Source organism: Triticum aestivum, chromosome 2B (assembly GCF_018294505.1).
Source record: "Triticum aestivum cultivar Chinese Spring chromosome 2B, IWGSC CS RefSeq v2.1, whole genome shotgun sequence".
Classification (NCBI taxonomy): domain Eukaryota; kingdom Viridiplantae; phylum Streptophyta; class Magnoliopsida; order Poales; family Poaceae; genus Triticum; species Triticum aestivum.
Window position 1 is genome coordinate 35,302,397 of NC_057798.1, and position 21,441 is coordinate 35,323,837.

Below are 21,441 nucleotides of genomic sequence, written 5' to 3' on the forward strand. Positions count from 1 at the left end.
CGTACGACTTAACACGTTGGTCAGCTATCCTAGCCTGATACAACTTCAACTAGTACGTGCACCATCACGGACAAGTACTAATCTAACCGGACTCTCCTCCTAATAATCCTAGCCTAATTACTACCGGACTCAACCAGCCAAACTAACACACGATGGCTTCCTAACGTACTGGACCTCATGTATACATCGACGACTTAATCAAGATTACCTAACAGCAGCTAGGTCTAGTTCACTTTCATGTGACTTCCAACAGGTGGGTCCTGCTTGTAAGTGCACGTGTGGGACTGGTGATGACCCGCCTCCTCCCTGGTGATTCAATGATCTGTCCGTGTCCCTCTCCTTGGCCCTCCCGACCTTCATCCTCCTCTGATGGTGATGGTAGCACAGCTGGAAACACCGCATCAAGCCCCCATAGCAACAGCCGTGGCGCTAGGCTTACAACCAAAACTGAAAACAGGGAAGCTAGGAAAGGAGGACTGATGTAGGCTAATGTAAGCTATACCATGAAACAAACATAGAAGCAGGGGAAGCAAAACAAAACTGTACAACTACATTGAATACAAGTTTTCGACCATGTGTGCTGTGACCTCCACATGAGCAGCATGCTGGTAGCGACATATGGGCTGAGCATTTTTAAGCATGTGCGATGAGCACATCTGTAGTAGTGAGCATACATAAAGAGAGTAGAGCCCGCAAATTTTAAAAATCACTGTTGTGTACTAAATACTTGACTCAACCTGCAAACATAATGGTCCCGCATATGAGATGTCCACTACACCAGTTCATTCAAATGCAGACGATACAACAACCATCAACTAGATAAAGTTGGTTGCCGAAGCGAATGTTCAATCTCACCATCTAGGTTCAACTCTCACAGATTGGATTTGGAAGGACATACAACGATAGCAAATTAATGCATAAGCAATTTGGATAAGGTAAATGTAACAACATGATAAAGTTTAATATCACCGGCAACACACTGAATAAGAGGAACTTGGAGAGTAAATCTGAACAAAAGCATCATTCTGGTTGGTCGGCGCATCAAAATGGACAGTTTGAGAGGATCTTTTCGTTGGAGAGGAGCAAAACGGAGAGTGGCTCCATAATTCTTGTGCAGAAACTGTACACAATCAAAATGGTCAGACGTCATTATATTTAGTAAAGATTGCCAATAGCAATGTATTGGAATGAGCAGATAAAATGAACACGTAAAAGGAGACAAACTAGCAGGAGATGGAAGAAAACTTACCCCTACATATGCTGCTTCGAGGACAGGATCCTGCCGTGAAGAGGAAATGAAAACCTTGCCCTCTACTGAACTACATAGATCCAACCGGGATTCGTTTTTTTTTTTTTTGCCTTCTGTACTTCGGAACTGAAATCATTCTTCATGTAGGGGCACACAGTTTTGCCTCATCTCTCAGAAGATCTTCATTACTGGTTTTGGGTCACAGCTTCCGATGAAGTTCCCTCATATTTGCTTTCGGCGAAAAAAATCCTCGGCCTCTCAGGATGGCTCTCTGAAGCTTCTTTCCAGAGGCGTCTTGCTTCGTAATCCAGATTAGCATGCAGATACACTTCGTGAAGATTACAGAACTGTTGTATAAATGTTGGGCACGGCAGATTGCCATCTTTCACCGAAAAGCATACATGTCGCAGGCTTGGAAATTGCTTATTTTCGATGTTGAGGTGACGTAAGTCATCGTCACGCAGCTTTAGATAAATCAAGCTGGGCAATACACTGAGGGCGTCTACAATATCTTTCCCAGACAGACCTGTAGATGAAAGGCACAACCTCTGAATGCCAGTCATCTGTGTAACTAACTGAACAGGGAATTTTGGCAGCTTTCCACCCAGTTTGAGTGAGGTAAGCTTGCTGGGGCGTTCATCAAGTTCTGTCTGGATCTCCACAAGGACTTGCATTATCCCAGTTCCATTTTTTGAATTGGCATCATCATAGTCGGGAACTTCTTTTGCCTCTTCTTTTTCTTGTGTCTGATAGTCTTGGCTATTCTCTGACATATTTTTGATTTGACTGCTCGTACTGCCACCTTGGCTGCCGAGATATTTTTGAGCTCTGTCTTCTTGGTTTATTTGTTCCCCTTGGGCATTGTCTTGCTTTTTCACAGTGCCTTCCCCCTTTTCTGTCTGATACTCTTGGTTGTCATCTTTCATATCTTTGATTTCATTTCTCCCACTGCTACCATCGGTGCTCATACATTGCTTTGAATCTTCTTGTTGTTCACTTTTAGCCCCTTGAGCATTGCCTTGAATGTTCGCACTTTCTTGCATCTCATCTGTGTGAGGACCTTCTAGGTTTAGGAAATGCAAGGATCGTTCTAAATATTCTTCTATGCACCCTGAGAAGTCAATTGATAGTGACCGACCAGCCTCACTTTCATACCTGTCCTTTCTGACGAATTCCTTGATGCCTTCTGTTAGATGTTCCAAGTTTCTCCTATCAGCGGTGGAATGGATCCATATTTTCACCTTATTCAGTTTCCGCATATGACCTATCAGTTGCGGTAATGCTTCACTCCTGCCGGTGATGAATCCTGCAAGGGTGTCCAACTTACATTTATTGGCCAAGAACCTTTTCCACTTTTCCACTCCGAATACAGAGTCCCTTGCAGAGAGTCGAACCTTCCCAAGAAGATGTGTTAATTTGGGGAGCCCAAAGACTTCTATGTACACTGTCACTACTTTGGTTCTACTTAGGTCGAGTGTTTCCAACAGTTTAAGCTGTGCTATTTTCCTTGGAACCCGAACAATACTGTCCCCGAGGCTCAGATATTTCAGCAACAACAGGTTGCATATGGTTTGAAGATGTTTTTCATCAAGACCAGCACATTCTTTCAAATCCAAAACCCGAAGTACTTTATGCTTGGCAAGAATCCCTTTCCCCCCAAACAAATGATTGGCAAGATCCCTCGTAGCTTCTGGTTTCTTAGTGTCGAATACCGCTAGAGTATGGAGATGGGATAAATCATCAGGCAATTTTGCTTGCCCAATCCCAGTTTCTGTAGCATGGATAGAAAGTCGGCGGACATACCCCTTTTCATTAAAGCCATTGTCCATCAAGTCAGAGAACACCGCCATGAATTCCTCGGACATAGACCTGTGGAAAATGTACTCGTACATTAGGCTAGAAGCTTTGCATCTCTTAACATCTCCCCCCGTGCTCACTTCCATGGACTGAATGATACTTCGATCGATCAGTCGATGGATGAGCTCCTCCACATTAATTTTCTCTCCTGCATCATTTTGTTCCATTCCTTCAGCCAGCAATCGCCTCACTAGAGAATTTTTCCTGACCTGATGGTTTGGTGGGAACATGCTGAAATAGAACAAGCAATCCATGAGGGCAGGAGTCATATTAGTACCAGAAAGACCAGCGCAGGTATTGGCTAGCACAAGTTGCATCTTCTGTAACATGCTTGTTTCTTCATTTTCTGTACCACAAAGCCTCTTCCAGGCTTCTGAACATGCTTTATTGTCCAGGATACGACCACTCAAAAATTTTGCTGTGCTGATAAGAGCAAGAGGAAGACCTTCACATTTTTCCAAGAGTAACTTTGATGAATGTAATTCATCCTTATGCAGCCCTTTGTATTCTTTTCCTTTGAATTTCTTGAAGAACAGCACTGCCGAGTAGACTTCATTAAGTGTACTCATTTTATACAGGTGGTTCTTTGGAGATGCCCATTTTGTTGCTATGCTCTGAATGGTTGTTGTGACGATAACCCTACTGTGCATTTCACCGACTCCCTCTAAAACAGATGCTATGTCAGTCCATATCTGAATATCCACAATTAGGATCAGGAACCTGTAAGAGACACAGTTAGGAAAAGATAAGTAGGTATGTAAATTCATTCCGCTCTGCAGTTAAGATTCATTCTAAAAAAAAAAACCAATGTTGTGGCATGCAAAAAAAAGTTGAGTTGAGACCCGGTGGAAGCTAGAAATGCACCATTCCATGGAGCCAAATTATGGGGCAGGACAGGAAATAAATTCCTTTTACAAAAACAGACCACAATGTTGAGCCATGGATACAAGTACATAATCCTATACGCATGCACTTGTACAAGACTGGCAAAGTCAAATACGTCTCATCAATGTATAGGCGGCTTTGTCGACAATTAATTCCTCGCCGATCTTACAATCAAACAAAGAGTCATGGAGAACAATAGAGAGAGGAATGATGCCTGAACGGATCTCATCAGAGATAATGGTGACATTAGATTGCGAGAAGATCCTAGATGGGCATATATTGATGTCTATGGTCGCAGAAATCAATCTTCCCTGGCATGCGGGCGACGCAGGTGAAGCCCGCCACCATCGCAGCGATCCGGCCGCCGGCCTCCGTCGTCCCTGGACTAGGGCACGTTGGCGGCAGGTTTTGGGCACTCGCGGAGACAGACGAAGAGGACAACGACGACGGGGACATCACTGGAGACTCGCCGGAGTTGTACTAGCCAACGCCATTGGATGTGATCTGCGAGGTCTTCAATCCCGGATATTCGGAAGAGGAAATTGCTACGATTGTAGATGACGTCATTCCGCTCGATGACCCGGCTCGGCAAGGATTACATTCTGAGGAAAAGCTGGAGGTGGGTCGCCGGATAGTTCACCGGAGGACGGCGGCGTCCGCGATCCGGCCATGGGAAGGACCTTTACCCAAGGTATGTATTAAGCCAAATACATTGTCAGGTTTCTTATTGCCGGATTCTTGGACTAGAGTTACCAGAAAGAAGAAGAGAAAGGCTAGGACGGTGACACAGCCTCCCGCCGCGGCTAGGCACTACTAAGGAAAACCTTATACACAGAATCTTACCAGTAGCGCTTGTTAAAATGAGGCGCTACTGCTACTTAGCAATAGCGCGTCGGCTAAAACGGCGCTACTGTTACCCGCTTAGCAGTAGCGCGGCAGGAACAGAACACGCTACTAGTATAATTGCCACACCGTTCCCGACATGCTAGGTATAGTAGTAGCGCCCTTCTAGAAACTCGCCGCGCCTCGGTGCCGCCGTCTCCCCCGACCCCATCTCTCTCCCCGCCCTCTGTAAGCACTCTCCCCTTCCGATCCCTCTTCTCTGCTTAGTATGAACCCTAGCAATTTAGTGCTAGTTAGTATGAACCCTAGGCTATTTTTAGTGCTAGTTAGTTAATTACAATTAGTATTAACCCTATTTAATTAGGTAGTACGAACCCTAGTTAAAAAATGGATACTTATATGATAATTAGGGCAGTAGTTCCTAGGTACTAATTACTTAGTAAGAACTAGGTACTAATTAGGTACTAGCTTATTTTTATTTATAGTAAGTTTATTTTTAGTAAGAACTAATTGAATTAATAGAACTAGTTAGTAAGAACTTCTTGCTATTTTTTTAGTTAAAGCAATTTTTCCCGCATCGGCGTGGACGATGCCTATCCCGCATCCTCATCGTCGAGTCGGCGGAGGACGACATCTGCTTGACCAGATTGGTCATGTCCGGGACTGGGCTCCGCCGGGGTGGTACTGGGAGGCGCTATCTACTGGGGGTGCAGGTTGGTGAGGAGCCAGCCTGTCGTTGACCCGAACCTTCTTTGGTGGCGGTCGCGTGGGCCAGTGACGGTCAAGAGGCTCGAGGACCCCGCGGAGGTGGTGCGTCACCATGTCAGTGAGGATGACGCGCACGTCCGTCACTACTTGTTTGCGTTGGAGCACATGTTCTCCAATACCTGGCAGGTTCTCCAGGGATCTCACTGGAGCTATGATCCCGTGATGGTTCCTTCTCTGTGGGTGTCCACCGCCCGCGCCGATACCCGTTGTGTGCTAGGGTTTTAGTTGTATTAGTTCAACCGAGCTGTGTTGTGCATGGTTTTCCAGCATGCAAGCTGGGACGAGCGACGCGTATCCTGCCCCTCGTGGCGGCCATGGCAGGACGCGGTGGTGGTGGGCCGCCGGTGCCGAGACCCCCAGCTCCTGTACCGGCTGCTGCGGCCGCTCGGGCGCTGTTGCACGCTCAGCAGCCGCCGCCCCGCGCAGGGAGTGCTCCGCAGGCGCCGGCGCCGGTGCAGAAACCCAAGGGCGCCCCGCCGCCACATGTCGTGGTGCAGCCACAGCCCAACCGGGCTGCGCCGGCGCAAGCGCTGCTCGCGGGATAGCCTCCTGCCGCGGCTAGGGGCTGGGCCTCCGGCGCACCGGGGTGGATGCGGTGGTGGTGGCGTGGGTCATCTTCGAAACCCAGCTTACCGTCGCAGAGATGCTGGCCATGCTGGTCGCGGTCCTCCCCGGGGCCAATGGAGGGACGACGGATATGACGCTTATGGCGAGGGTCAGCATCGCGGTTCGTCATCTTCGGGCGAAGGTCGTGGTTAGGCTTGTTAGTGTCCTGGATATCGAGTACGTTCCTGATGTGGTTAAGTGGACTCATAGAGGCATGATTTACAACCTCGAGATCGAGTTCGAGGACACCGAGCTTTTCTCTGAGGCATTGGCAGGGAATGATGTTGATATGCTTGATAAAGATGATGGAGCAGGTAACAAAGAGGTGCAAGAGGATGACCGTCGGCATGATGCATCTAACATCCCGGATTCGGTTGCGCCGGAGCCCAGGAAAGGAACGACGCCTTCCACTGCTTCACCCATGAGCGCTTTGAGATTTGGCTCCTTTGAGCTGCCTCTGCTCCTCCTAGACTGTGGAGCGATCGGGTGGAGTGTGATGATTTGCATGAGCGAACGCTCCCTCCCCTGGATTTTGCTGTTGTTGATGCACCGGTGGTGGTTGTTCCGATGAGCTTGTTGCTGTGCTAGCCTCGGTGGAGGGTACATTGACCCCACCGGTAGTGATTGGTCTGGGGGATGATCTTGGGCAGGCGGCCCTACGATCCCCCTCTCCGAGTGGTGCTTCACTGCCGGCGAGGAGTCCGACGACGACTGGCTGCAGTGATAGCCGTGTCGAGGGCCAGCGGTGCGGCCGGACCGGGAGGGGGCACGGGAAGGCCCCCCCGTCCCAGCCTCTCCCGTGGTGCGCATGGCTGCAGTGGCTGGACTGGGACAGGGGCGCGGGCAGGAGGCCTCCGCTCCTGCCTCTCCCATGACGTGCTCGGCTGCGCCGGCGCCCGCGGCGTCTGTTGGACTCAGGCTCTCAATGCCAACTCGGAGTGTTGCCTAGCAGCAGGTGACGTGCCCGGTGTTCACCGTGTCACCTTCCTGCGGTGGGCCCTCGTTGGGAGGGGGCGCAAGCATGTGGCCTCCGCCCCTACGTCTCCCTTGCCGCCTTTGGTTGGTGGGACTCCTGTGGCGTCCCCGGGGTCCGGACACCGGCCGATGCCGCGGGAGGCGCCGGGAGCGTCCTCGGTGCTTTCGACTACTCTCAGTGGTACCCCGGATGCTTCTGTTCTGTTGATCCCTGTTGGGGGTAGGGCGGGAGGCCCAATCCCAAACGTGGCCATGCGGGAGGAGATCATTGCTTTCGGAGGCATCCCGGATCCTGTCTCTGAAGGACGACGGGTGAGTTGTTGCCTCCAGGATCAGCCGGATGTTGATGACATGCAGCTAAGGTGCTCTATGCAGGAGGCCAAGCTTCGTGACATTGAGGTCACTACTGGTATGTCGGTCAATACGTTCAATTCTATTCTGCATTTTTCCGATGATGAGATTGTTAATAATGCAAATCAGTTAGAAGTTTCACTAGGTAGTAATGGCAGTGAAATCTCTAAATCAGTTAATGATATCCTGGATCTTGAAGCGGAGAGCGCTTTAGAAATGATTCAAAACATAGCGGCCATTAAACCCATGAACGATTCCGACATAGATGCGTTGGGAGTCAGGGTTATGGACAATTTTTGTGCGGATCTAGCAGCTTCACCTCCTGAGACAGAGGAGGATGAAGGTTATAATTCCCCAAGGGACTCTACCCTTGTAGGTGTTCAGGAGGTTAGATCCATGGAGCCCGGTTGTGAGGACCGGCTGGAGGATCAAAATAAGCCTAAGCGGAAGTGGAAACGTAAGATTTATCCAGCTTTGGTTGTGCGTATAAGTGCTAGGATCCGTACCTCTAAAAACTTGGTTAAAAGAAGGTTTCTAGCGGATGTGTCTATTGAACACCAGTTGGATTTTATAGCCATATCTGAAACTGGAAGGGACAATTTCACCCCCCAGTTCCTTAGCACTTTATCGGGAGGTGTTGATTTCGACTGGCATTGCCTACCTCCAAGAGGAAGATCCGGTGGGATCTTACTTGGGGTTTAATCTGATTCGTTGGAAGTTCGAAGTGTGTTCATGGGAGATTTTGCGGTGAAGTTTTGGGCCAGATCAAAGGCCGATGGGTTTGATTGGGCATTAGTGGTGGTATATGGTGCCGCGCAGCCAGAACTCAAACCAGATTTTTTTTTTGCTGATCTTGTCCGTATTTGCGGTAGTGAGCAGCTCCCAATTCTGGTTGGGGGCGATTTTAACATTATTCGAAGGAGGGAGGAAAAGAATAATGAGAATTTTAACGGCAGATGGTTGTTTATGTTTAATACCATAATCAAAAGCTTGGATCTCGGAGAGATAGAGCTTTCTGGTAGAAAATTCACTTGGGCTAATAGGTTGCCAAACCTGACATTTGAGAAGCTAGATCGTGTCCTCGCCAGCGTCGAATAGGAGCAAAAGTTTCCCCTGGTAATAGTCCAAGCGTTATCGCGCGTGATCTCAGACCACACCTCGTTATTCCTTGACTCATGTGGGGAATAAGAAGACGTTTTCTTTCGAAGTAGCGTGGTTCGAAAGAGAAGGGTTCTTATATCTGATAGCAAGGGAACCCCTATTGAAAGATGGCAGAATAAGATAAGTCATCTACGAAGAATCCTTCGTGGGTGGGCTAAGCACATGAGTGGGATTTATAAGGTTGAAAAGGAAAGGCTCTTGGTACTTATTCAATCCCTAGATTTAAAAGTCGAGTCCACCATTTTAGATACCAGGGAGCTGGAAACTAAAGTGGAGTCAGAGATGATACTGAAAGAACTACTTCGAGAGGAGGAATTGAAGTGGGCATTGCGAGCTAAAGTTCGCAAAATCGTCCAAGGGGATGATAACACTCAATTTTTTCATATGATTGCGAATGGCAAGCACCGAAAGAAGAGATGAGCAGGATGAGGGGACGATTTTACGACAGGAAAACCTAAAATTATATATAACCAATTACTATTAGCAGCTGTTTGGGTCCCCGGAGGATAATTTCTTATCCTTGGATGGGTCCAGGGTTGAGGATGTCCCTCAGCTTGCTGCGAATGAGAATGATATTTTGACCGCCCCATTTTTGGAGAAAGATGTGTGTGAAGCTATTTCACAAATGAAGAATAATAAGGCTCCAGGTACGGATGGTTTCCCGGCGGAGTTTTATCAAAAATGCTGGCATATTGTTAAATGGGATTTGCTACCGATGTTCCATGATTCATTCTCTGGACAGCTTGAGTTGTTTCAATTAAATTTTGGAACGATCACTTTACTTCCTAAGAAAACAGAGTCGTACGAATTGAGCAGTTCCGGCCGATCTGTCTTCTTAATATAAGTTTCAAAATTTTCACCAAGGTTGGGACTAATAGGCTTACGCAAATTGCGCACTCTGTGGTGCAGCCGTCCCAAACTGCTTTCATGCCGGACAGAAACATCCTAGAAGGGGTTGTGGTCCTACATGAAACGCTCCATGAAATCCACACGAAAAAACTCGACGGAGTTGTTTTCAAAGTGGATTTTGAGAAAGCATACGATAAGGTCAAATGGCCTTTCCTTCAACAGGCCTTGCGTATGAAAGGTTTTGACCAGGCCTGGAGACACCAGGTAAACTCTTTCACGCAAAAAGGGAGTGTTGGAATTAAAGTGAATGATGACATAGGTCATTACATGCAAACACACAAAGGTCTGAGACAAGGAGAGCCGATGTCACCTATTCTGTTCAACATAGTGGTTGATATGTTGACAATGCTAATAGGAAGGGCTAAGGATGTTGGTCATGGAGCATGACTTGGCAAAAGCGCGAAACATGAAGCTGGTGTTATACTTATTCAAACAATTGACCGGGTTAAAGATTAACTTCCATAAGAGCGAGTTGTTCTGTTTTGGAAGAGCTAATGACGACCAAGATGCGTACAAACAATTGTTCGGGTGCAAATTGGGGGCTTTACCTTTCATATATTTAGGTATACCAATTCACCATCGTAAGCTGACAAACAGAGAATGGAACTGCATTGAGGATCGATTTGAGAAGAAACTGAGCTGCTGGAAGGGCAAGCTCATGTCATACGGAGGCCGATTGATTCTTATTAATTCGGTTCTCACGAGTATGCCCATGTTTCTCTTGTCCTTTTTCGAGGTACTAGTTGGAGTTCGGAAAAGGCTTGACTTCTATCGATCATGTTTTTTCTGGCAGAATGATGAACTAAAACGAAAATACAGACTTGCCAAATGGGATATCATTTGTAGGCCGAAAGATCAAGGGGGTTTAGGTATTGAAAATCTTGAGGTATAGAATAGATGTCTTCTCAGCAAGTTGCTGTATAAGCTATCTATAGAGACGGAGGCCACATGGGCTCAGATTTTGCGTAACAAGTACCTTCACTCTAAAACCTTGTCCCAGGTGACAGTGAGCCCGACTGATTCGCCTTTTTGGAAAGGACTGATGAGAATTGAATCACTCTTTTTCAACAGGACAAAGTTTATAGTTGGAAATGTTACCACTACGAGATTCTGGAAGGATACATGGCTAGGGGAGACGCCCTTCACACTCCAATATCCCTCTCTTTATAGTATTGTTCAGCGAAGAGATGTTTACGTTACAACAGTACTACAGTCCACTCCTCTTAATATTCAATTTAGGAGGACGCTAGCGGGAAACCGTTGGGAAGCCTGGCTCCATCTTGTGAGAAGATTTATGGATGTTCAACTTTCTCAACAGCCCGATCAGTTGTGCTGGAAACTAACTAAGAATGGAGTTTTCGGTTAAATCCATGTATTTGGATATTATCAACTCTAGCGCCATTCCTCGTTCGAACCATGTTTGGAAAGTCAAAGTACCCTTGAAAATTAAAGTGATTATGTGGTTTGTGCATAAATAAGTCATTTTGACCAAGGATAATTTACAAAATGCAACTGGACAGGATCTACAAGATATAGTTTTTGCGACCATGATGAATCCATCAAACACCTCTTTCTTGACTGCCATTTGGCAAAAAAATTGTAGCGGACGGTGCACATAGCATTTAATAGTACTCCTCCGAATACTATCAACACATTATTTGGGACGTGGCTAGATGAGATAGATTCCGAAACAGCGAGACACATCCGTGTAGGAGTATGTGCTTTATTTTTGGCAATCTGGAACTGCAGAAATGATTTGGTCTTTAACAGAGCAACAAATATTCACTTTTTGCAGGTTATTTTCCGAGCCACTGCATTGATTATGTGGTCGATACTCACTCCGATGGAGGCCAGGGAGCGTATGGTTACTGGATCTACCCGATGGGAGATGATAGTACGGGCTATTTTCAACTGGTTTGGATGACGGTCATGTAATAGGATAGGCAATTAGTGTTCCTATCTTTTTATTCTGGCTGTTTGTGGCTTTTCTTTTACTTTACCATTTAGCTCTTTGTGAGACTTTTTCGTTTCTTTGTTGGAGACGTGAAGACTTGTGTTGAACCTTTTGCTTATTAATAACTATGGCCGTATGCATCGTTCTGATGCAGAGGCCGGGGATCCCCCCTTTTCGAAAAAACGATTGGATCTACAAAACTAGGAGTTGAGAATAGCTTGACCCTTTGATAAGTGTTTTGGGCTTTATACAGGCTGATCTTCTTCGATTGCAAGTCCTCTATCTTTATATTCCGGGGAACTTCCATATTAACATCCCTATCCTCATCTCCTTCGAGTGCCTAACTTGTTACAATAACTTAACTTTCTTCTTCTTCTTGTTCCTTCCATGTGGCCAACAACGACTTCTCCCAACTAGATGATGTCCATGAGATAACTAGGGCCTATGATAGAAGATCTGCAAAATCAAAAATATAATTGAAGGTTCTTCTTCCGGGTCCTAGTGCCAGTCCGAAACGCAACGAATCATTGGAATTGGCGTCAGTGGCCGGTGTACATAAAAATGTACATGATGTTTCATCGGTTCGCTCCTGCGGCTGCTCTGCTCGTGGCTGATGATGACGAGGAGGTGCACCACCGGGCCGACAACGATGGGGACAAGCGTCACTGTGGTCGAAGACAACAGTAAGATGGAAAAATAAATAAAAATGTTTGGTGGAATCCCACCATAGACGGTAGGAGCGCGGGGTTGAGGGGATGCACCACAAAGCGGTGGAGTGGGCCCGGGGTCGGCAGTGGCGAAGCCACATTGGGACGAGTGTGGTCAATTGACTACACATGTTTTTGGCAAATCCTTTTTACCCAAGTAGAAATCATGTAATTTTTATATAAAATTGGTGAAAACACATGTATTTGACATCACAAATTTGAAATGACATCACAGACTTCTGATCTAGGCACCGCCACTGGGGGTGGGGGAATGACAGTAAGGTGGCCGGCGGCGGCAGTGGCTGCGCGCGACGCGGTCGTGTCTTTACTTATCGTGAGAGTTGCCCTCCTTCCAGTAATTGTATGCTAGATGGCGCTTTTTGAGGGATCCAAACATAAAATTTTAAGGAGTTAGACGTTTAAAGGATCTACTACTTAGGGGTCAATTTCTTAAACGAAAGATTTCACCTCAAATATAACTTTTAGGGTATCTTCTAGAGATGCTCTTAGGAGTTGATTGGGTCCGGACACCCAGCTTGGTAGGGCATAATCCCTTCGGTTATGTACGGTTTCTCATCGAAAAGCCACTCCAGTACTTGCAAGTAGGTTGCGGTCATGAGAAAATGAGTCAGTTAGGTAAAGAAATTTCGAGCATGTTGATATCCTTGTCTTCGTGAGAACGTCGACAACCACGGCTTCCTTATGCTTCCCTAAGCAGCGGTACATCCATTGGTTGATGGCGTCCTTATGCTTCGGCCAACCTTCCTTAAGCTTGACATTGGCAACCACGTCCAAAGGCGGTTACCACGAAATTAGGGAAATCATTGGCCACTTAAGACAAGTTTGGCAATATAAAACAACTTGTGATACACACCCTTATAACTTAGCCACCAGGGTGATATATCCTTGTATTGTCATTGGTGGGTCCAAGACCCCGACATATGTCAAAGAATCGAAGGAAGCTATGAGGCTAGCGAGATCGGGGAGGGATTCGATGACTTCGGTGAAGATTGGAACTAATGGAGTGAAGAGTCGGAGTTCGTCCAAGTCCCCAGCCTACAACAAGGTTTCAGAGGAGACTGCAGGAGTCACGACAAAATTGGGTGGCTTGATCTGGACAGAGTGGGACTTCGCAAGGACTAATTTTTTAGGGCTAAGATTCGAATTTGCCAACTCATATCATGTGGGCTGCGGTCGGCATGGTGGTCTCACCACGTCCAGTTAATCTAAATGTGCTCGAGAGTATAGAGATCATGGGGACTACAACATGAGGCTCCTTTCCAGGACATTGGCGACAATATTTTTGCTGTCCACTTCGGCAATGAGGGTAACTGCAAGCATGCTCCAAACAACAGACCATGGCAGTTTGAATTCAATGTTATAGCCTTGAAGGATGAGGTGACTGGATAAAAGATGTGAACGTTTCGGTATGGTGTTGGGCAATTGGTTGGGATAATAGGTTAAGGTGGATGTGGATAAAGACGGTTTTGCGAGAGGCAAGCATACGCATGTCGCGGCATGAATGTGTATATGTGGGCCACTAGTCCGAGGTTTCTTACTTAATATTTTGTCGCAAGACTTGGTTTGACATCCAGTTCGAAACGATCCCACACTTTTGTTTTTATTGTGGTAGGCTAGCACATGTGTATGACATTTGAGAGCTACCAGTGGATTTTTTCTCGCAGTGGGGGTTATTTAGGGCATCATCTGGAAAAACTCAAAGACCAGCGACATTGGGACGTAACTTTAGCTTTGGAAGGTCCTGATTTAGCGTAGGCGATCAAGGCCAACATGGTAGGTGTTTGTTCGCGAACTTCCTACCTTACATAATCTCTATAGAGATTCCACATCCTCAAGTATCTCCTACACTGGAGGGTGGCCTAGGGCAAACATGGAAGAAGTTAGCAGTCTTGTAAAGCAACATGTCAGGAATGAGCAACAAAAATAGAGAGATCTGCGGGATGATCTAGAGATGAATTGTGAGCGTTCTTCCAGGAAAGAGTATCTCCATGACAAGGACCTTCAGGGTAACTTGTAAAAGAAATGTGAGCATGAGCTTAGGAAGGAGCTGGCGATGAGGCAAGAGCGAGAGAGGAACTCAATAGAGAACAACAACCATAAGGGAAAGGATATGCCTCCATCTCGTAAACAGACAAGACTGGGTACCTTGTGCGTAGACGTTGACATGGAACTAATGATCAACAGTACCAAAGTTCAAGCTATCAACCAAAACACATGGACAGGAGAAAAAGGTCTAAGCAAGTATGGGTGGCTGGAGGTGAATATAACAAGAATGATCCATAAGATGCGTGCATCAGCGATAACAAACATACACATTGCCTCACAATTTCATCTCTCTTTCACAGAGCAGTGATCCGACCCGTCTCTTGAGGTCGTGGTGCCAAGAGGAGGTCGATGCACTACAGTTGGATCTGCAAGCGAATTACTCTGAGCTCACCCAGAAGCGATTCAAACCCACTAGCCACACAACTTTGGTCTATTGCCCTACTCCTCTACTGAGGGCCAAACCTTGCAAAGTGGAAGAACTGGCCCTTGGCAAAGGACGTGGCAAGGATCCGGGCCTCCCCATTCTTGGAGGCGAAGTGGAGGGCGAGATCCCAACCTGATGCAGGACCACCAATCTTGGCTGAGAAGGACATCCCGATCAACCCAAAGGATCAGCATGCACAACCATTACCTACCGCGCCCATTGTTGGTGTTTTGTAACCGAAGTGTCGTTAAGCGACGATGAGTTTATTCAGCAGCCATGTGAACGACGGATCAAGATGGTTCATCAAGAGACAAGGAGTTTGCATTGGTTCGGGTCCTCCGAGAGTACGTAAGACCCTACTCCTGCCTTGGGTGATTTTATACCTTGACTGTCCGCCGGCGATCATAATGATGTCCCGAGAGATCTATTAATGGGGTTACACACTTTTAGCCTTGCGGTAGAGAGGAGGAACATGGTGGGTAGGTAGAAACCGTAGCCAGCTGTAAGATGATCTAGAATGTCTTGGGTCCCTAGCTCGTCTTATATGCCTCGCCGAGCTAGGCTTACATGCCTTGGGTCAGTTTGTTGGTGAGCTCGCGTCCGTTGGGTACCATCAGACCGCATAGTCACAAATCGTCTTCTCCCTGCTGTCTCTTCGAAGTAGGTGCTCTCTAAGCTGACACATGGGGTTGAGTGACAGACTCGATGCCCTGTGTCGACGTGTCGTGAGCTCACCACATACTTGTGATGGGTTGGTCATGGCAATGGAGTGCAGAAGTTGGAAATAGGAGTGGGCCTTCCCCATCTTCTAAATATCAACCGAAATGTGTTGGCCGTGTTAGTCATTGGCGTGAGAAATTCTTTGGGGGGGGGGGGGGGGGGGAGAGTTAATAAATGGATAACTAACTCGTAGGATTTTCTCTTCTTAAATTTGTAATCATGAGGCAATTTGCAAGGGCCAACTTAATTCATGGGACACTGAATCTAGTTATATCATATTAACACCATTTTGATTCCACCTTCTTGTAACTTTATAGTAAGTATATATGAACTCAACCTCTCATCACAAGCCAAATATAGGATAATTCTCTTCCTATAAACATGTAAAAAGAAACATTAATTGAAATGCAACAGCAAGAAATCTAGACCAAACTAAAAATGCCAGGTTTCTCAATAATTGAACATATTTATTTGGAAACCATCATCGGCTAATATATATGAATTTCTATTTGCTGGGACTATGATGTGTGATTTAAGATCACTGATATATAAGAAAATTTCATGTAGCTAGAAGTAGTTTTGGTGACCTGTTTATAACGGGGGTGAGTTTTTTAGAGTTATAATGATGTGGTTTGAAGAGAAAAAAATGTACACCACATAAGCGGTATGACTAAATCATAATAGAAAAAAAGTTTGAAGGAAAATAGAAAAACCAAACCTATTTAGCTTTAGTTAGATGGTAAAAATTGCATATAAAACAAATATAGCAGTGCAAATAGTGGATTAATCTACAGTAGTTTTTTCCTAAAATATTGGCTTCGCACATGTAACAATAAAGGGGTTTGATACTACACTGTGAGTAAAAGTTAACCATGCATATTCTCTGTCCGTGTTCTTTCTAACTGAATCAGAGTAGATTTCGGTGCCCAACCGCTAGACAGAAGGGTATGCCAAAATGAGGTTCAACTACAACTTTCTCTATTTGACTTCATTGAGAACGCAACAACATGCAATGGTATGCGTGAAGAAGTCTTAATCACCTTTTATTCTTCAGGTGTGATCTGAGACGTTCAATAACACACTGTGTGGCTCGACCGTGATCAAGCTCGCCATTTTGCCAGTGTGAAGAAGTCCGAACTTTCTTCTTGCCCTTGTCATTCACACTAGTTACAAAAGAAAATGGAAAAATCAACCCCAGTTTACTTGCACTAGTTGAGTTCATGGACAACGCAAGAACATGCGATGGTATGCATTAAGAAAATCAGTACAGAAAAGAAAATCACCTTTTATTCCTTGGGTGTGGAATTTTGGATTGTGGGGCTCGACCATGACTAAGTTTGCCATTGTGTTGTGGTCGTATCTCTCCATCATTCTCACTAGTGCTGAGTACTTGCTCAAGTATCTCTTCGAGGACCTCGTCATGGCTCTTTCCGGCAGCAAAGACCCGAGCACGCACAGCGAACTGCGGCTGCGCGCAATCTTTGTGGAAATAAACTTGATCGGCAAGAAGAGTCTTACCTATGCCACAGAATCCAGAGATGGAGATCACCTTGAGCTGATTACTTTTCGTTTCACTAGCAGATCTCTTCACCAGCTCCAGAAGCTCTTTGATTCGACCATCCATGTCCACGGGATCAGTACAGGATGGCTCTACAACTCCAGAGTCACCTCCAGGCAATGATTGTCCATGTCCAGAAGCTCCGGAACCTCCAGAACTTCCTTGATGTCTTGAGGTCGTTGATTCCTCTCTCGTGGATGGTGGTACTGATTTCTGCTGGGCCTTATAATTTTCTCCCAGTTCTTTTGATCTTTCCTTGAGGTTAGGAATCATTCTAATAAGGTCTGCGCGCGTCTTCAGAGTCTTCGCGATCTGGCAGCTTTGTATGCAGTCTTCTATTTCATTTGCCATTTGTCTGAGCTTTGCAATATTCAGGGTTCCCCCCGGATCGCTGCCCCTCAAACGACAGTCCTGAATAATTCCTAGTACATGCCGAAGCTCGGCCTTCAAGGATTGGACTTCAATATCAAGCTTTTCCTTTTGCCAAATCGCTGACCAGATCTTCGGCAGGAAGAAGGTGCAGACGGAGCCGAGTGCAGGGTCACAGGTCGGAACCATCTCGCCTTCCTTGGTGGATAGATCAGCCAGTACCACTTCCTAGATAAGGTAGCTTGCTTGGCAAAGTGGGCTTTGGTGTGCTGCCGGAGGTGAAAGCGGCGACTCTAAGCTTTGGTGTGTTGCCGGAGATGAAAGAGGAGCCTAAACAGCGAGGAGCCAAGAAAACATATGCGGCCTGTGCAGCGCTCTCTCTCTCTCTCTCTCTCTCTCTCTCTCTCTCTCTCTCTCTCTCTCTCTCTCTCTCTCTCTCTCTCTGTGATAAAGTTGATGGACCCGAGCGCGCAAAGTTTAAAGTTTGTTTATATTTTTTAAGTAATGTATTTTGACAAAACAATGATACTATATTATATATATATATATATATATATATATATTATTGACAAAAATCTCGTTTCATATATTTATACTAGCAAAAGAGCCCGTGCGTTGCAACGTGAGAGAAAACATAACACACGCTCTTAACTCAACAACCATCACTCAGGACTACAATAGGTCCATCTCCTTTATTTTTGCGAGGCATCATATTTGTGTTGCCACTTATCCTCCTTCTCACCCTCACCGGCGATGGCCTCGGGTTCACACAAAACAACAAAAAACGTGTGTTGAATATGGTTAATTCTAAGGCGTCTCTCTCTCCCTCTCTCCTCCCTCTCCCTCTCCCCCCTCTCTCTCTCTCTCTCTCTCTCTCTCTCTCGCTTTCTCTCACTCACGCGATGAGAAATCTGTTGTTTTCCCCTGCGACATTTTTTAGAGGTATGCATGTGTAGTTATCGATGTTTTCTTTTTCGTATATGGTTATAGTGGGGTGTTTATTTGCAATCCGGATCGCCGCCGGCATGAAAAAAACTGATCTTGCGCTATAAATTATAAGTTTGCTTCTATAACAATATTTTAAAAATATTTAACAGGTAAAATTAACATCATATTTAGATTCCACACATTTTTCTAATAAATTTTTATATATAATATGTTAAAATCGAAGTTACGGTTTAAAATATACAAATAATTTAGAAAATCATTTGGTTTGACTCAAATATATTCCAAAATAATAATTAAAAATACTTAACAGGTAAAAATAATCTCATATTCATATTCTACATATTTTTCTAATTAAATTTCATATATAACATGTTCGAATCGGAGTTATGGTTTAAAAGATATGGATGATTTTAAAAAGCATTTGTTTGACTTAAATATGATCCGCGGATGAATTGCCTAAAACATCAGGGGGGTTTTCAAAAAATGGAAAATAACGGTTCGGGTGTGACTTAAATCCGGACGGCGGGTTGATTTCAAGGAAAGGCAGAGACTTTTGTGTAAAATACAAAAACAACGATTCGTTTTAACGTAAAACATGATTACGGGTTGAATTATCTGAAATAGAAGGACTTTTTTGAAAAATGCCATAACGGACAAAAGAAACCTAATTTGCTTTATTATTAAAATTAAAAATATTATTAGGTAAAGATTGTGCTGCAGCAAACAAACTGAAACGTTTTCTGCACAATATTGTACTTCTAAAGTTTATGGACCCGCAAATTAAAGTTCAGACGTTATCTTTTTTAGAGAAACGTAGTACGAGATAAATTTCAATGGAGTGACAATAGTGAGCTAGTACAGATCTTGTTGAAAACAAATAGATGGCCTATATAGAGACTGCACTTGGCAATGGATTTAGGTCGTCCCACTCTCTTCGCAGCAATGTTGTGGCCAAAACCAACAGTAGATACACCATCCATGGTAAAATAACTAAACAAGAGATCCATGGTAAAATTACCAAACAAGGGATCGATGGAACCAATGCATTGTGCAATCACATCCTAGCTCTTTCGTGTACATGGTAGCAACTGGCCTAACTAACGTAGACAAATACTTATTAGGCACGCTGTTGCCCTCAGAGGAGATGAGAGATGACAAAAGAGACAGACAAAAAAAGCGCGCCTTTGTATTCACGAATTCCCAAAGTATCATGTAAAGATGTGTTTTCTTAAAAGGGCTGTAAAGTTCAAGGGATGGCACAGGCGTGCAACTGAAGTAAATTACAGCTGAATGTCAGATTTTGGCCGGCAAACGATGTTTTCTGAAGTTCTGTCTGGTAGCCCACCCAACTCACACTTGAATCACGACTCGGTGCAAGTGGGTCTTGCATGTGCTCTTTTATTCGTCACATCTTCACGACAGCTGGTTTCGAAAAAAGACAAATTACCTGCCCACCCGTTTTTATATATCTGTTAGGTAGATGGCATCTTGGAATCAAGTTGATTCAACCATATGTCTCCAAGCTAGATCTGGCCGGAAGCCCACCTATACAAGCTAATCAAGCCCACCTCCACAATTTAACAAGTTAAATATGTATTATATGTAATGTGAAAAAACCTTATCTTTTTTTTTTAGAAATGGAGGAAGACCCCCGGCCTTTGCATCTGGACGATGCATGCAACCATTTTATTAATTGTTCACACAAGACCTTACAAAGTAATACAACAGTAAGACGAAATCCACCGACTAGGTAACATCTATCGCTACTCCTAACCAATTGATGAAGGGATGCTGATAGTCTGGGCCTAATACCAAACAGAGCTCGCAGTCAAACCTACCATCTAAGACCTGAGGTCCCATCCAGGACGCCTGCCGGGTACGGGGCACCCACCGGTCCAGCGCACTCCTCAACCAGGACACTTGCCGGGTATGAGACCGCCGCAACCACCTGCCACCAATCCATCTTCAGAAATGTACTACTGCATCTACCTTGCTTGGTCTAGTTGCCGTCGACGCCACCACGACGCCAGACCACGTCACCCTCCTGCATGAGTCCATCTCCGCGCAACGGACACAGATTCACCACAGCGCCATACCGCCGAGATCCGCCGCCATCAATGAGTGAGATGAAGCACCTCTCCACCAAAGAATCCATCCTTTGGTCCCTCGATCACGTGTGTACCTCTAAGAATGACGCCCCAAATTATCTTATATGAATTCAGTGATTTACTCCCTGTAACATATTACACATGATTGGAAGGTGCAACGTTCTCCTTAGTAATTCACCCGAGTCTTGGTTTCTCCATGCTAGAGGACAAAAGAAAGACATACTACCTCCGCTTCTCTCATAAAAACAAAAACGCATCTTTGTATTTACGAATTCCCAAAGTATCATGTAAAGATGTGTTTTCTTAAAAGGGATGTAAAGTAAATTACAGCTTTTTTTTAGAAAAGGAGGATGACCCCGGCCTCTGCATCTGGACGATGCATACGGTCATTTTATTAATTATTGACACAAGACCGTACAAAGTCATACAACAATAAGTCTAAAGCAACCAAACTAAGCAACAACTGTCGCTATCCCTATCCAGTTGATGTAGGGGCGCTGAAAGTCTAGGCCTAATACCAAACAGACCACGCAACCAAACCTAAACATCTAAATACTTGAGGTCCCACCCAGGACATCTGCCGGATGTGGGCACCCAACGGTCCGACGTGCTTCTCAACCAGACCCCCTGCCGGGTATGAGGCCGCCGCAGCCACCTGCCACGAATCCATCTTCAGAGCTGTACTGTTGCATCAACCTTGGCCGGTCCAACTGCCGCGACGCCACCATGAAGCCAGGTAGCGTCACTCTCCTGCGCGAGTCCATCTCCGCTCATCAGGCGCCGAGTCTCCACTACGCCATGCCGCCGAGATCCGCCGTCATCAATGGAACAGATGAAACACCGCTCCTCCTCTTGTCCCATCCAACCAGCACTCGTTCCAAAATGATGCCCCCAGGAGGGAGAACGATACCGATAGTACCGTCATCGTCCGATCCGGTAGACCCATTTCTAGGGTTTCCCCCGGAACTTGCCGATCAGATTG

The 21,441-nt window shown here is 45.5% G+C and overlaps 1 protein-coding gene across 1 annotated transcript; it reads right to left on the reverse strand.

The window, feature by feature from the left end:
• Positions 1 to 761: 761 nt before the first annotated feature.
• LOC123043326 (disease resistance protein RGA4) lies at positions 762 to 17,733 on the reverse strand. Its single transcript, XM_044465744.1, has 4 exons — positions 16,760 to 17,733; positions 16,517 to 16,639; positions 1,250 to 3,826; positions 762 to 1,120 (listed from the first exon to the last, which is right to left on the reverse strand). Exons 1-3 carry the CDS (start codon positions 17,590 to 17,592, stop codon positions 1,435 to 1,437), a joined length of 3,348 nt encoding a protein of 1,115 aa, XP_044321679.1. The 5' UTR covers positions 17,593 to 17,733; the 3' UTR covers positions 762 to 1,120; positions 1,250 to 1,434.
• Positions 17,734 to 21,441: the final 3,708 nt, after the last annotated feature.